This window comes from Panthera onca, chromosome E2 (genome assembly GCF_046562875.1).
Source record: "Panthera onca isolate mPanOnc1 chromosome E2, mPanOnc1 haplotype 2, whole genome shotgun sequence".
In the NCBI taxonomy this organism is placed as follows: Eukaryota; Metazoa; Chordata; class Mammalia; order Carnivora; family Felidae; genus Panthera; species Panthera onca.
In genome coordinates, this window is record NC_138353.1 from 14511614 (window position 1) to 14528403 (window position 16790).

General features: G+C 44.1%; 1 protein-coding gene and 1 long non-coding RNA gene across 2 annotated transcripts in view; one reads left to right on the plus strand and one right to left on the minus strand.

The window, feature by feature from the left end:
* Positions 1-14841, plus strand: part of LOC132690550 (uncharacterized) — a 28402-nt gene extending 13561 nt beyond the window's left edge. Inside the window, exons 2-3 of the long non-coding RNA XR_013552356.2 lie at positions 13380-13679; positions 14403-14841. This is a non-coding gene — a long non-coding RNA (uncharacterized LOC132690550). The remainder of the gene's footprint in view (positions 1-13379; positions 13680-14402) is intronic.
* Positions 1744-3215, minus strand: LEUTX (leucine twenty homeobox). The gene is made up of 2 exons (XM_060649790.3): positions 3147-3215; positions 1744-2423 (listed from the first exon to the last, which is right to left on the minus strand). Exons 1-2 carry the CDS (start codon positions 3213-3215, stop codon positions 1977-1979), a joined length of 516 nt encoding a protein of 171 aa, XP_060505773.2. The 3' UTR covers positions 1744-1976.
* Positions 14842-16790: the final 1949 nt, after the last annotated feature.

Below are 16790 nucleotides of genomic sequence, written 5' to 3' on the forward strand. Positions count from 1 at the left end.
GTAGGGGGTCCTTTTGGCCTGCCCAATCTTGGTTAGTACTATACTAAAATCTTTGTTTGAACTCCATCAATATCCATTTTATTCATCCCATTTCTTTTTCTTTTTTTTTAATGTTTATTTATTTTTGAGAGACAGAAAGCAAGTGGGGCAGGGGCAGAAAGAGAAGGGGACAAAGGATCTGAAGCAGGCTCCATTGCTGACAACAGAGAGCCTGATGGGGCTCGAATTCACGATCTGTGAGATCATGACCTGAGCCAAAGTCGGACGCTCGACCGACTGAGCCACGCAGGCGCCCCTCATCGCATTTCTTAATAAGCACCTAACCAGCAAGGATGTGGGTGTTCATGTGGTAGGTCAGGGCCAGTGTGGATGGGGCTGAAGTGTCAGCTCCTGTTCCAGGGGTTGTTGGTTTGCAAGCTACCCAGGAGCTTGCCAGATATGACTTGAAACCGGCCACCGTACAGAGGGCAAGGAAAGACAGAAGAGGCAGACTACTCCAGATTGGTAAATAGCAGGTTTAATAATGAGGGAATTTACACTGGCTGTGGGGAAAGTCAAGTGGAATGCATGTTCCAGGGACAGGGGAGGGGGTAAGGAGCCTCTGATTGTCAATGTCCAGCTCATGGGTCAACCAGCAGTCTTATCCTTTCTATAACCTCTTCCAACACGGGCTTGGGGGCACGGACTCTAGGCAACTCCATCAGCTGGGATCAGCATGGGTGAACACTGGGTGAGTCCTCAGTAGCAAAATTTGCAGGTGTCCCTGAGGGCCACACGGGCCACTTGAATCCTCGTGGTGAAAGCTGCTGGAGTCTCCCTACTCTCTTTTTCTTCTGAAGTGGGATGGGTGGAGAGGGTCAGGGGTAAGTGCATCACAGCCGAGGAGATCCCTCTTTGGCAACAAACTCTGTAGAACTGGGGATGAGATAAGGTAAAATGCCTCCTATGCTTTTCTATGAGGCCTCAGGTTTTATGTTCCCCTGGGTTGCTGTGCTTCTTGCTTATACTCCAGAGCCCTCTCTGAGATATTTTCATCAGTGAGTAGTTAGTTGTTAAATCATTGTTTTGTGGAGACACAAGTGCTGCGACCTCCTAGTCCACCACCTTGCTAATGTCCCTGTGACTTTTTTAAAGAGATAAAGATGGTCCATGGGGAACAGGTGCAAGAGAGCTTCGTCTATATGGCATTGACTTTAGTTGGAGTGCTTTCATGGAGCTAGGTCAGTTGCGACAAGCTAGCACCCAAGAAAAACTAACTGGTTTCTACTACCATTCTAAAGGCACCTATGACTGCCCTTAATACTGAAATTTGGTTGAGACGGTACTCAGAGTACAGAAGTTACACAGGCAATGATAAGAGGTAGATTGTTGGGGCGCCTGGGTGTCTCAGTCAGTTAAGCGTCTGACTTCTGCTCAGGTCACGATGTCTCAGTTCACGAGTTTGAGCCCTGCATCAGGCTCTCTGTTGTCAGCAATGGAGCCTCAGGTTCCTCTCAGCAATGGAGCATCAGGTTCTGTGCTGACAGCTCAGAGCCCGGAGCCTGCCTCAGATTCTGTATCTCCCTCTCTCTCTGCCCTTCCCCTGCTCATGCTCTGTCTCTCTCTCCCTCTCTCTCTCAAAAATAAACACTAAAAAAATTTTTAAAGGTAGATTCTTTTTTTTTTAAGTTGATTTATTTTGAGAAAAAGAGAGAGAGAGAGAGAGTGCATGAGGGGGAAGGGGCAGAGAGAGAGAGAGAGAGAGAGAAAGAGAATCCCAAGCTGGCTCCATGCTGTCAGCACAGAGTCCAATGCGGGGCTTGAACTCACGATGATGACCTGAGCCAAGATCAACAGACACTTGACTGAACCACCCAGGCTATCCTAGATTTCTTTCTTCTCACAGAGAAAGGCAAATTCCTGGGCTCTGGTCCATTTGGACTTCGTTGACCCATGAAAGGCCTTTGGAAATGTCTCTCAGTTGGTCAAGATTTGGTTCATAGATCTTTCTCAATAAGGGTGGGTATGTCAGCCATATCTCCTGAACTGGGACACCTGGGGGAGAGGTACTGATCTAGATCATCATCCCCAGGTAAGGCATATAGTTGTATAAGTTGATCTATGTCATAGGGAATGGAGGCCCAAGGAGGATCAGGGTCCCCCAGACATATCTGTTGGAGATCATGAGGTGGAGAATCCCAAGACGAATTCCACTTGGAGGGACCAGCGCCTGCAGATTGCTCGCTATCAGGAGACTGAGGTAGTTCATGGTCACAGGCATCCAAAATGCTGGGACTCCCGGGATGAGTGTTTGCTGAAGTTACAGGTAAGGGAGGTTGCTCCTCTTTGATTGAAATCGTCTGGCTTGAGGATTTTAGTGACGAATTTGAATCAGTTTGTTGCTGCTCTTTCTTCCTTTTCACGCGCTGGTTCTTAAACCAAGTCTGGGGAGAGAGGAGGTGAGCAGGTTAATAAGGGGGGGTGGGGGGGCAGGTCTAAAGGGAAATCCTCATGTTTCTCAGGAATTAGCTTCTTTTGGCATGAGAAGGCTAGTGTCTCATCTCTTCATAGTTATCTGAACAAGGGACATTTCCTTCTATCCTCTGCTGTCCTGAGTTCCAGAAGGCAAAGGGAGTGTAAGATCATGACAGAGCACTCAAACCCTAGATCAGGAGGGGTTAAGGCAAGGTGCTTCTGTCTTGGTGGATGCTCAGCATTTTCAGACAGACTTCTGAAGACCAAGGATTTGGAGTGGGAGTCTAGCTTGGGGTGTCTTTGGGATTCATTCGGGGGTTCTCATACCCCGAATACTCTGTGGCAACTTAGTTGCAAGGCATCTAAATGACCGAATGGTCTGATTAGGGAGAATCTAGACATAAACAGGAGCTGACTCCAATGGGCTTATCTGAGATCCATCGCTGTGTAGCATTATGGGTCTGGAGTCAGAAAGGTCTGGGCTCAAATTCTAGCTCTTATGTTTATAATCCTTGGAGGATTCTCTGCGAGCTTAGTGTTCCCTAATAAAATGGATGGTCATAAGAATAAAACCATAAGACATCTGTCTGCGCACATACCAGTTGTTCAATAAATAGGAATTACATGATGACTAAAGTGTATATGAAGCTCTGGGTTAGGTGTGCTGTGTAGACACACACTCAGGGACATACCTTTATCACGGATTCGTCTAGCTGAGTAGATGAAATAAGTTCCATCATGGTAACCCAGTCTGGGTACATGGTCTCTTCGAACACTTGTTTCAGTGCTTGAAGCTGTTCTGCACTAAAGTGTGTGCGCCTCCGGCGAGCATACCTTTGCTCTTCTGCAAAAGGAATAGACACAAGGCTTTCATTAAAAAAAAAAAAAAAAATACATTCAAAGATAAACTTCTTACCTGAGCCTGACCCGAGAGCCAAGAGCTTGGTCTTAAAAGTTGACTCAAATGGATAAAGAAGATGTGGTTTATAGATACAATGAAATACTACTTGGCAATGAGAAAGAATGAAATCTGGCCATTTGTAGCAACGGGGATGGAACGGGAGAGTGTTATGCTAAGTGAAATAAGTCAGGCAGAGAAAGACAGATACCGTATGTTTTCACTCATGTGGATCCTGGGAAACTTAACAGAAGACCATGGGGGAAGGGAAGGGGGAAAAAAAGACACAAACAGAGAGGGAGGGAGTAAAACCATAAGAGACTCTTAAATACAGAGAACAAACTGAGGGTTGATGGGGGACAGGGGGAGAGGGGAAAGTGGGTGATGGGCATTGAAGAGGGCACCTGTTGGGATGAGCACTGGGTGTTATATGGAAACCAATTTGACAATAAATTTCATTTAAAAAATTCAAGAGGTAAAAATATAGGGAAAACTCCAATTAATTAATTAATTAATTATTTAAAAGTTGACTCATGGAACCCACTCTTCACCATCTTGCTGGGATTGCTCTGCACCACTGAAATTGTTTCCCCTATGCGAAAATGGTTCAAGCCTGGTTTAAGAGCAAGTAACTGTCCTAACTGTCCACTTGTTCTAGAGGAATATACTAGTTCTGGAAAGCAGTGTGGAGGTTCCCCAAAATATTAAAAATAGAACTACCCTACAAGCCAGCAATTGCACTACTAGGTATTTACCCAAGGGATACAGGTGTGCTGTTTCGAAGGGACACATGCACCCCCATGTTTATAGCAGCACTATCAACAATAGCCAAAGTATGGAAAGAGCTCAAATGTCCATCTAAGGATGAATGGATAAAGGAGATGTGGTATATATACAAAATGGAGTATTACTCGGGAATCAAAAAGAATGAAATCTTGCCCTTTGCAACTGCGTGGATGGAACTAGAGGCTGTTATGCTAAGTGAAATTAGTCAGTCGGAGAAAGACAAATATCCTATGACTTTACTCATACGAGGAATTTAAGATACAAAACAGATGAACATATGGAAGGGAAGCAAAAATAATATAAAAACAAGGAGGGGGACAAAACATAAGAGACTCTTAAACATAGAGAACAAACAGAGGGTTGCTGAAGGGGTTGTGGGAGGGGGGATGATCTAAATGGGTAAAGGGCATTAAGGAATCTACTCCTGAAATCATTGTTGCACCATATGCTAACTAACTTGGATGTAAATTAACCAATAAGTAACAATGAATAAATAAAAACAATAAATAAATTAAAATGAATAAATAAATAAACCTACGCTAAAAAAAAAAAAAAAAGAATATACTAGAAACTCATAGCCTAGAAAAATGAACCAGACTAGTGGGAGAAAATATATCTTTCCTCGGGCTGCCTGGCTGGCTCAGTTGGTTGAGCTTCGGCTCAACTTCGGCTCAGGTCATGATCTCACAGTTTGTGAGTTCAAGCCCTGCATCGGGCTCTGTGCTGACAGCTCAGAGCCTGGAGCCTGTTTCGGATTCTGTCTCCTTCTGTCTCTGCCCCTCCCCACTTGTGCTCTGTCTCTGTCTCTCAAAAATAAATAAATGTAAAAAAATAAAAAAAAAAAGAAAATATATCTGTGAGGACAGTTGGAATTACATAGGGTAGTGACATGATTATCAATGTTAGATTCATTTGAGTTCATATGATTCATAGAGTATTTGAGACTCTGTTGCCCTAATCAGCCATAGACTCAGGGTCACTGCCATCTACACCGGTCGGCATGTGAGATCTTGAAGCTGATTTGGCCATTTATCAATGAGGCCAGTGAGAGGAGCAGGTATGGAGCTTAGTGACCTGAGAATGAATGTTGATTCTCCCATTTATTAGCTCTCTCACTCTGGGAGTATCACTACACTTATATTATTTGCCCCTTTTCTCTACCAGTAAAATGGTCCCATAGTTCACTTGCTTTGGGGAAGAACTGAGTATCCAGAAAGCAAGTCTGTTAATTACAGCCTCTGTGTATAATAGGTGCAGAGCGGGAGTTGTTTTATTGTTTAAAATATAAATGTAAAACCATGGCATCTAGCAATATTCGATCCATTTTCCATAGGAGATTCTGTTTATGTAGGGGGCCCTTATTCTTCATATATATATATATTATATATATATATATATATATATATATATATATATATATATATATATATTCATACATAAAAAAATTAATAAAATAGAGCAAAGAGTCTCAATTTCACTAGGTAATAAAGAAATGGAATATGGATCAAATATTAAGTACTATCTTGTATCCACTGCTGAAAATAGGACAGTGGGGGTGTACCTGGGTGGCTCAGTTGGTTAAGCATCCGACTTCGGCTCAAGTCATCATCTCACATTTCATGAGTTTGAGCCCCACGTCAGGCTCTGTGCAGACAGCTCATTGCCTGGGGCCTCCTTCGGATTCTCTGTCTCCCTCTCTCTCTGCCCCTGCCCCCCTTGTGCTCTCTGTCTCTCTCTCTCTCAATCAAAAATAAACACTTAAAAAAATTTTTTTAAAAGAACATGGAAAAACAAAAACTCACGGTACACAGTAATGGTGGAATCCAGTTACAAAATGTGTTCCAATGCTTCCTGTTGGTATAACCCAGTGGTTCCCAAAACTGACCACTTGGTGTTGGCAAGATGCTACCACAAAGTCTCACCATCTTGCCTCGGCCTGTCCACAGCCCAACTGCTCAACCTCTAGCACTGCAAGCATTTGTTGCCCTTGCCCCAGCTTACCTGCCATAATATCCTTTTGAAATGCAAGGACTCCTTCTGTCGTGTGTTTGCTGAACTTCTGAATTCAGTCTATGTATCTGCTGGGTTTGAGGACTCCCATTTATACAAAATTTTGACGTAGTATAGCCCCTGCCCTACCCCGCCCTAATGTCACACCCTCTGGTAATCCATTCAACACGTGCTCCTTGAGAACCTGTTCTGTGCCCCATGCTGTGCAGGGCCCTGGGATAAAGCGGTGATTCCAGACTTCATCTCTGACCTCAAATGGTGGAGGAAAACAAATGGAAGTCAAAATGGATAAAACGTTCAAAAATTTCACTCTGGGAAAAAGAGAAAACACGCAGGATACAGAGAGAAACAGTAAACTGGGAAGGCAATTGAATCCAGAAGGTGAAGGATGGGCTCTGTGCGTTGGGCAGCTACTGGTGAGACCTCGCAGGGTGGGGATGAGGTTCCGGGGATGGGAGGTGCATGGGGAAGCCCCTCAAACAAAGCAGCAGCAGGCAAGGGTCAAGATCTTGGCAGAGCCTAAATGGTAGACATTCTTGTAACTTCTGTTAGAGTTTGGATTTGGGATGGTTGAAAGCCCAGGGAGAATTCTGAGCAAGGGAACTTAACTGATACGTTGCATTTTTAAAAAAACTTATGCCTCCTGGGGTGCCTAGGTGGCTCAGTTGGCTAAGCATCTGACTCTTGATTTGGGCTCAGGTCATAATCTCACAGTCCATGGGTTTGCCCCACATCCATCAGTGCAGTTGAAGCTGTTAGCGCAGAGCCTGCTTGGGATTCTCTCTCCCCTGCCCCACCCTCTCTCTCTGCCCCTCCCTGATCTCTATCTCTCTCTAAAAACAAATAAACTTTAAAAATATCATGCCTCCCTCTTCCCTCTTACCTTCCCTTTCCCTGTTTCTCGGTTCTGCATTTTCTCCACCTCTCAGGTGACCTATTTGCTCATTTATTTATTCCTCCCCATGGTGTTCTTCTCCAAGACAGGCCTTATTCATAGGGGGGGGGGTCTCACTTGATAGGCGAATTGGCTCTAGTTCCTAGTCATCCGCCCTGGAGGCCCCGCACCCATTGTGGACCCAACATCTCTGAAGTGGAGCTGGGACTCTGGCCCTGGCCCATCTCACCTGCCCCCCACTCCACCCTCATCCCTCATCTCCACATGCTTGTCAGCCTGGCTTGGAGAGGTCTTGAAAGAGCCCAAGAACATTGACTCTGGAAACATTGTCAGTAGCCCAAAACGATTGAAGCACCCAACTGTGTCTCATACAAGAAGAAAATTCAGGGAACTTTTTGAAGTGATCAATGGTAGAAACACCTTCCAAATATCTATTCAAAAGGGTAAAAGCAGGCCTTGAATTTTCCATGTAAATTTTAGAATTGATCCCCAGAATCTCCTTGAGAAGCCAATGAGGATAAAAGAGCGTGATGTATTCAAAGGGTATGAATGTCAAAATAGCAGAGGATTTTGCAGGTATTTATGTTTAAAAACAGGAGTGCCTAGACGGCTTGGTCAGTTGGGCATCCGACTTCAGCTCAGGTCATGATCTTGAGGTCCATAAGTTTGAGCCCCGCATTGGGCTCTGTGCTGCCAGCTCAGAGCCTGGAGCCCGCTCGGATTCTGTGTCTCCTTCTCTCTTCCCCTTCCTGTCTTTCTCTCTCTCTCAAAAATAAATAAACATTAAACATTAAAAATAAATAAATAGTAAAAACAGGGGCACCTGGGTGACTCAGTTGGTTAGGCATCCAACTCTTGATTTCGGCTCAGGTCATGGTCTCACAGTTTGTGAGTTGAAGCCCCATATCAGGCTCCATGCTGACAGCGCAGAGCCTGCTTGGATCCTATCTCTCTGACCCTCCTGTGCTCTCTCTCTCTCTCTCTCTCTGTCTCAAAATAAGTAAAATAAGCTTTCAAAAAATAAAAAATAAAATCCTGCCCCTTCTTTATTTGTTTACCTAATAGTTATTCAAGTGACTACTCTGCCGTGTCTTGTTCTCGTGAATAGAAAAATCAGGATTTGGAGAAATAGAGCTTGTCCTGCCCTCAAAGCACTGGCACCCTAGGGAGGGAAGCAGAAAATAAATGAGCAAACAAACCAATAAATAGTTTCTGGTCGTGATAGGTACTGGTATTATGGAGGCCACCAGCGGCACTGGTTAGAGCACATTAGATTGGCGACCCAAGCAAGACAGCTCTGATGAAGTGTCTTTTTTACTGAAGGATAAGGAAGAGCATTCTAAGCAAATGGAACAGCAAACTCGAAGGCTCAGACACATGGAAAACCTGTTGATGTCTGGGTTGGGGGGGGCGGGCAGAAGGGCGCTGTGGAGACAGGGGTCATGGGAGAAGATGAAGCTGGAGAGGCAGACCAAGGCCAGGTCACGGTGAAGGAGTTTGGACTTTATTCCGGGAAGTAGAACACCATTTAAGGGGCCTCTGGAGATCAAGAAGACACCAGTCCACGCTCTTACCATGAGGTACTTGAGAAGTGAGAGACAAAGTAACCTCAATTTGACAGGGCTACACAGGTGCCAGGGGTTCACCTGATAGGCTAGGTCGAGTTGGGGCTGGAAAGAGTTTGAAGTTCACGTCCCTCCCTCAAGATGTTCTCTTCGTGTTCCATCTGCTTTGAGCATCAGCTCCCCTGACCCCGTTCACTACTTTCTCATAAAACCCTCTCTGACCCCCCCGGGCCAGGTCAGGACCTCTGTTTTATGCTGCCAACATTCTTGTTCTTCATTATAAACTTGATGGGTTGATTTGCATGGGTTCTGATAACTCCTTCTCTCCCCAGAGATCCTCAAAGCTCTGCAGAGGACCCAGCCCATGGTCAGCCCGAAGTCAGGCACTTAACCGACGAAGCCACCCAGGTGCCCCTAATTTGATTTTAAAATTTTATTTATTTAAGTAATCTCTACATCCAATATAGGGCTTGAACTCACAACCCGAAGATCAAGAGTTGCAGCTCTTCTGACTAAGCCAGCCAGGTGCCCCTAGATATAATTTCATTTAAAAATTATTTTATTTTATTTTTGAGAGAGTGAGAGAGAGACAATGAGAGCAGGGAGGGGCAGAGAGATATGGAGACAGAATCCAAAGCAGGCTCCAGGCTCTGAGCTGTCAGCACAGAGCCTGACGTGGGGCTCAAACTCACGAACTGTGAGATCATGACCTGAGCCAAAGTCAGACACCCAACTGACTGAGCCACCCAGGCACCCCTAGATTTAATTTAATTTTTAATGTTTTCTGAAATTGTGTTCTTTCCATAATTTGGAGCGAATTTGGTTTAATAGAGGTCATTTGTAATCCTGTAAAAATTACAGATGAGTCACACCACGGGAGAGGATAGCTAGATCTTCACCCATTATATTTACTCTTTCCCAAGCATGTAGAAAAAATACATGGGCATGGGGGACTCGTGGCTGGCTCAGTCAGTAAAGCCTGCAACTCTTGATCTTGGGGTTGTGAGTTCAAGCCCTGTTGGGTATAGGGATTACTTAAAAGATAAAATCTGTGGGGAATTAAGCTTAGGAATTCCCTGAGCCTGCACTGATGGGTTAACAAGGCATAAAGAATCACAAAGCCATAGAATGCTCATACCCAAGTTTGGGTAAACAAGTATAGATAAATAGGTGGGGGTGGGGGTGGGGGAGGGCAAAGGCCCCCAAGATGGAGGGGGTACAAAGGCCTCCAGGATAGAGAGGGTGGGGCAAAGGCCCCAGCACAAAGGTATATGAGGTAAATAAGATTAGGTATTCAGGGCACATACACCCCCTAACTTAGTACTATAGTAGAAAGCTGTTTTCACAGGAAGGAAGGAAGGACCAAATTAGATAAACAGGCAAATAGGGCTATAGACCAATGCGGGTGAAGCTGCCCAGAGTGGAGCTAATTAGCAAAAGAAAGGTGCCTTGTTAATCCTGAGGTTACATGCTCTATCTGTCTTATCCCCTAGGCTGGCTAAGATAAACAGACATGGCCATTAACATCCATCTACCCAGTGCCAGGATTTTGGTTTATATTGACCCAAACCCCTAACACCATATATCTTCAAACCCCCTTTCCCTCATGCCAATGAGTTTATGTTCACAGATCCATTGTCTCTTTGTGCACGTCCATCACGTTTGTAAGCCTTCTGATCTTAATAAATACAGAGCAAGGATCCTTATTCGGGGCTCTTATCTTTTCCCAGACATTAGCCATCTCTCACATTTTAATCCTGCGTCTGCTTTTTTGCTGGACAAGAAAGAACTTTAGACCCAGAGTCTATGACAAAAATCTTGAAAGAAGAAAGAAAGAAAGAAAGAAAGAAAGAAAGAAAGAAAGAACACATGGGGATACTGATCTATACCTTTCCTTTTTTGTGATATCTTTATCTGGCTTTGGTAGCAGGGTCATGGCCTGAAAAAATGTTTTGTAGAATTCAGCAACAAAGCCATCTGGTCTAGGGTTTTTCCTTGTTGGGAGATGACTGATTCAATCTCTTTACTTTTATGGGTTTATTCATATTTTATATTTCTTCTTGAGTCTGTTTTGGTAATTTGTACATTTCTAGGAATTATACATTTCCCCTGGCTTATCTAATATAGCCATATAATTGTTTATAATATTCTGGTATAACCTTACTTATTTTGTTAAAGCTGGTAGTAATGTCACCATTTTTATTTCTGATCTTAGAAATTTGAGTCTTTATTCAGAGTCGGTCCAGCCAACAGTTGGTCAATTTTGTCAATTTTTTAAAAATGTTTACTTATTTTTGAGAGAGAGAGAGAGAGAGAGAGAGAGCATGCAGGGGGAGGAGCAGAGAGAGAGGGGGACAGAGGATCCTAAATAGGTTCCACGCTGACAGCTGCGAACCCAATGTGGGGCTGGAACTCACAAACCGTGAGATCATGACCTGAGCCGAAGTAAGACGCTCAACTGCCTGAGCCACACAGCTGCCCCTGTCAATCTTATTAAAGAACGAACTTTTGGTTTCATTGACGCTATTCTTTTTTGTTGTCTCTATTTCATTGATCTCTGCTCTAATCTTGTCTCCTTCCTTCTGCTAGCTTTGGGTTTAGTGTGCTCTTCTTTTTCTATTTCCCCTTAGCATAAAGCAAGGTTATTGATTTGAGTCAATAAACACAGATAAGAATGCTTAGGGGGCATCTGGGTGGCTCACTCGGTTGAGCGTTCAACTTTGGCTCAGGTCACAATCTTGAGGGTTTGTGAGTTCAAGCCCCGCATCGAGCTCTCTGATGTCAGGGCGGAGTCTGCTTCAGATCCTCTGTCCTCTTCGCTCTCTGTTCCTCTAGCGCTCGTGCTCTCTTTCAAAACTAAACATTAAAAGAAAAAAAAAAATGCTTACTAATGTGATGCTATGTCATGGGTTTTCACTACCCCACTTACCACTAGCAATGGGTCTTTATTGTGACCAGAGCAATAAAATTTCCCATAATAAGGGTCCAGCTGCCTTTTAGGATTTTTCCAGCATCCGCTTGGTTTCCACCCTTCCCTCTTAGCTGTGCAGTGTTTCTTCATACTCTCTGCCTAGGAAAGAAAAGAAAGTATTTTTTCATCTTCTCTCATCCCTCATGTTAAGAAGCCACCCTCTTGGGGTGCCTGGGTGGCTCAGTCCGTTAAGCATGTCAGCTAAGTCTGTCAGCTCAGGTCATGATCTCACAGTCTGTGGGTTCGAGCCCCACCTAGGGCTCTGCACTGACAGCTTGGAGCCTGCCTGGGATTCTCTCTCTCCCTCTCTCTCTGCCCCTCCCCCACATGTTCTCTCTCTCTCTCTCTCTCTCTCTCTCTCTCTCTCTCAAAAATAAATAAATAAACTTAAAAAAAAAAAAGCCACCCTCTTGGCATTAATTTCCCTGCAGTGAGGGTTTGCGAGTGTATGGGTGCTGAGAGGGCTTCGCGGGGGTGTTGGGCCAAAAGTCAAAGACGCCCAGTGGCAGGCAGAGAAAGGTCCTGAGGAAAGGGCTGTGGGCTCACACCCACTTGAAGCCAGCAGGAAATCTGTGCGGCCCTGGTCGCCTCAGTAAAGCAGTAACGGTGCTGTAAAGGTGAGCCTGAGGTTATAACGGGATGCAGATAAAGCCTGATATACTGGCTTCCTTTCAGTTCCTAGTCACACCAAGCTCATTCCTGTGCTTGGAGCCTTTCCCATGACAACTGTCCTGGAAACTTCCCAAAATGACATTAACAAGGCAGGGAGAATGTTCTAGATTAAAAGAGACTAAAGAGAGCAACCCTACGGAATGCCCGGCACTTGATTGGATTCTGGGTTTTAAAACTGCTATAAAAGGGGGGCTCCTGGGTGGCTCAGTTAAGCATCTGACTCCGGGTTTCAGCTCAGGTCATGATCTCATGCTTCGTGGAATCCAGCCCCGAATAGGCTCCATGTGCCGACAGCGTGGAGCCTGGTTGGGATTCCCTCTCTCTCCCTTGATCTCTGCCACTCCCCTGCTCATGTTCAAGCACTCGCTCCCTCGCTCTCTCTCTCTCTCTTAAAATAAATAAACTTTAAATTTTTGTTAAAAATAAAACTGCTATAAAGGACATGCTTTTGGATGATTGGAGACATTAAAAAATTTTGTTTAATGTTTATTTATTTTTAACAGAGAGAGACAGAGCGTGAGTGGGGGAGGGGCAGAGAGAGAGGGAGACACAGAATCCAAAACAGGCTCCAGGCTTCCAGCTGTCAGCACAGAGCCCGACGAGGGGCTCAAACGCACAGACCTCGAGGTCATGACCTGGGCCAAAGTCGGAAGCTCAACCAACCGAGCCACCCAGGTGCTGACAATTGGGGACATTTAAATGCAGACTGTGTATTCGTCTCTAATTCTTTAGCAGCCTCAGAGCAGAAGGGCTACGGAAGATACAACAATGGGAGCTTAGTGCCGGCCAAGGGGAGGGGATCTGGTTAACACCTTCAGCTAAAGTCGGAGCCCCAGAGGGATACACCCTAGGGGAAGGGGTGTACCAATCAGCTCTCAAAGCAACCAAAGACTGAGCCTGATCAGCTCAGACACTATTTGGATTAAAAGAACCTGCCTCCCCCACCCCACCCCCCCCCCCCATTCTCACTGTGTGAGAACCTGATCCACTTGAGACAAAGATAATACCTTTTCAAGTTGGAACTATGCCTGCAGCTCCATGACAAGAGTTAACACCCATTGGGTATTTACTTCATGCCAGATATGGTTCTAAGGTGCTTTCGTATATTATTTCCTTTAATCTCCACAGAAACCCTGTAATGCAGGTCTGGCACTGGTTTTACAGATGACGACCATAAGGGACAGAAGTCTCAAGGAACTGGTTCCTACCCCTGAGCTAACAAGTGGCAGAATCAGGTTCTGAATCCAGCCGATGCGGGTCCAACATTTCCCGCCTTAATTGCAATGCTAGTCATTGTTATCAGCCTCTCATCTGATCTTGAGGCTTGTGCATCTTGACTTCTGATCTCATCGTGACTATCGCCAAGAATCACTAAATCTCCAAAGTCAAAGTCCCGCTTGCTCAGGGAACCAGTCCCCTTCCCTCCAGGTAGGTCAGGCGTGGCCTTTTCCCCATCTCTGTCAGATCCTAGACCCAGTTCTCAACGTCTCCCAGTGGTGGGAGCCAGGACTCAGTGCCCTGCCCCCCAACACCCCATTCTCCAGGATGTAGTAAGAGGTTTTCTTTCAAATGCACATCGAAGCATGTCACACCCTCGCATCACACGCCAGTGTGATATTTCCTTGCTTTATCAGCTCAGAGGACCTAAAAGTAGCAACGGTCACACCCACCACCCAGATCAGACACAAAGGAGTGAGTGACAGGGTCACATCTTAAAAGACATTTGTAACAATATCCTTACATAGTACTTACTACATGGCCAAAATCCTTTCCCAATTTCAGACAGCTAAACCAAAGATGTCGGGTATCTGTCAACTGCCGCAGAATTGTAATGGTGGCTGTGGGGGAAGGGAGGGTTACTTTGTAATTTGAGGAACGTCGGGTGAAGAGTTGCCCTCAAAGAATGCCTTTTCCTTCCCGTAGGCAAAGATTTATTTGCGAGACTTTTCCAGTTTCTGTGGGCAGACACAAGTCTGGAAATGAATTGTCAGGGTTTTAGACCAAGGAGGATAGCATTTGTTAGAACAAGCAATTCATACACATGGATGACAGTGACCAGACTCCTGTCTTGCTCTTGTTCCAGATAACAAAACAGCAAAGCGTTCCAAAATGTATTGGCTTCAAACAGTAATTTATGATTCCCTCGTCCAGTTTTGCAGGTGTAATACAGCCATGGGTCGTGCACCGCGTGGTTTTTATCAGATCACAGTGGGGACTCAAGTTTTCGGAAGGATACACCAGGCTGGGCTTCCACATGGATGTGTTTGCTCACGTCTCACACTTCACTTGGTATGGCTAGAACACGGCCGTCTTAGACTTCCTCAAATCCCAAGGATCTCATGGTTTCTGGACTTAATGGTGACTGGCTTCTACCATAGTGAGCCTATATGCTATCCAGTCTCCTCCATTTTTCTTGCTTCTTCCAGCTGACTAACCCCCACAGGGAAGTGGGGTTAACACAAATGAAATGTCTGGGTTTTTGTTTGTTTTTTTTTTAATGGGTGCTTTTGTGAATTATCACAGCTTCTTTCTTGAAGCTTGAAACGCCTGGAAATAAAGTAACAGTATATTCCGCAGGGGTTCCCAGTAATACAGTGCCACCATTGACAAAGCACAGCAATCCAGGCACATTAGTTGCTAAACGTCTTCATATTTTCCCAGGACACAAATACAGAGAGAAATGGACAAATCCACCGTCACTGTGAACAATTTTAACACATCTCTCTTATAAATTGATAGCTCAAACATGTAAAAATATAAAATGATTAAGCAAAACAACTAAGGAAATTGGCCTAAGAAAGTTACACAGAATACTGTTCTATCCAACCAGTCTACAGAGAGAAGATAGAATATGTATTATTTTCAGACGTACACAGAATAGTCACAAAAATTGGCCATATGCTATATGCTATATAGCATATGCTATATGCTATATAGCATATGCTATATGCTATATAGCATATGCTATATGCTATAAAGCATATATATGCTTTGCTATATGCTATAAAGCATATATATGCTATATGCTATATGCTATAAAGCATATATCAACAAATTTCAAAGTAACAAAATGATTTAGAGTCTAAATTTTTATTTTTTTAATGTTTATTTATTTATTTATTTATTTATGAGAGAGAGAGAGAGAAAGAGAGAGAACACAAGTGGGGCAGGGGCAAAGAGAGAGGGAGACACAGGATCTGAAGCAGGCTCCAGGCTCTGTGCTGTCAGCAGAAAGCCCGACGCGGGGCTCAAACTCACCATCTCAAGAACTAGGAGATTGTGATCTGAGCCAAAGTCGGACGCTTAACCAACTGAGCCACTCAGGCCCCCCTAGAGTCTAAAGTTTTAGAGCATACTCTCTCCCCCCAAATGTATAAATAATGCATGAGTTAGGGAAGAAACATACATTGAAATTAGAAAATAGTTTTAATCAAACTACAAAAATTCTACATATCAAAACTTGCGGGGTGCCAAAAAAGGATTCGTGTGTAGGATATTTTTTTATAACTCCTACAAATCAATAATAAAGTCAGACGACCCCACAAAAATTGAGAAAAGACTGAAGCAAACATTTCACAAAAAAAGTATATCAAAAAACACTGTTCAACCTTAGTAATCCTTGAAATAGAAGTTAAAATGCAACGACATAATATTACACCCCACAACTAGAAAAAAATTAAACTCAGGAAACAAATTGTTGGCACGTGAAGAAATGAAACACTCTAGAGGGGGTGTAAGTGGATACAACTACTTTAGAAAACTTTGACATCAGCTAGTAAAGTTGAAGGTATGTATTCCTTTTGACCCCCAAATTCCATCCTTAGATAGATGTCCCTAGGGAATTTTTAACATGTTCATACAAATATCATTCATAATGGCCCAAAACTGGAAATAACCCAAATATCAAAAAGAAGGGTCGCTCCCCATTGCCTCCCACTTACTGACCTTCCCAAGCAAACTACACCCTGAATTTATCAGGATATTTTTATTTAGAGTGTTCCTACCTATGTCTGCAAAACAATGATAAAGAAAATTATAAAACTCATGTAATAGAAGACCTGAATAAGTGGACACACATAGCACATTAGGGGAGGAGAAGAATCTGTTTTAAAGATGCCAGTTCTCCCGCTAAATTCATCCAAGAATATGCATTTCTAAACAAAATCCCAATAGGATTTTTATGGAAATTCTCAAACTGACTCAAAAATTCACACACAGTATGAAAGGCCAGGAACAGTTAAGACCATCTGGAAGAAGAACGAGGGAAAAGGACTCAGCCTTCTCAGATGTCAACAAAGCATATGTGTATAAGTGCCTGATATAATTATAGTAAGATCATTTGCATTGGGTAGATAAGCAAATACATTAATACAAGAGAACACAGGGTCCGAACAGACCAAGCAGAGGGGTGGCATTACAAATGGGCCTGGAAGACAGATCCCCTAGAAGCAGCCGGGGCTGGAACTTTGGGGGGGGGGGGGGGGTTACAACAGGAGGGTAGGCAGAGAAATCTGCTAGAGATTTAGAGTTAAGAGGGAG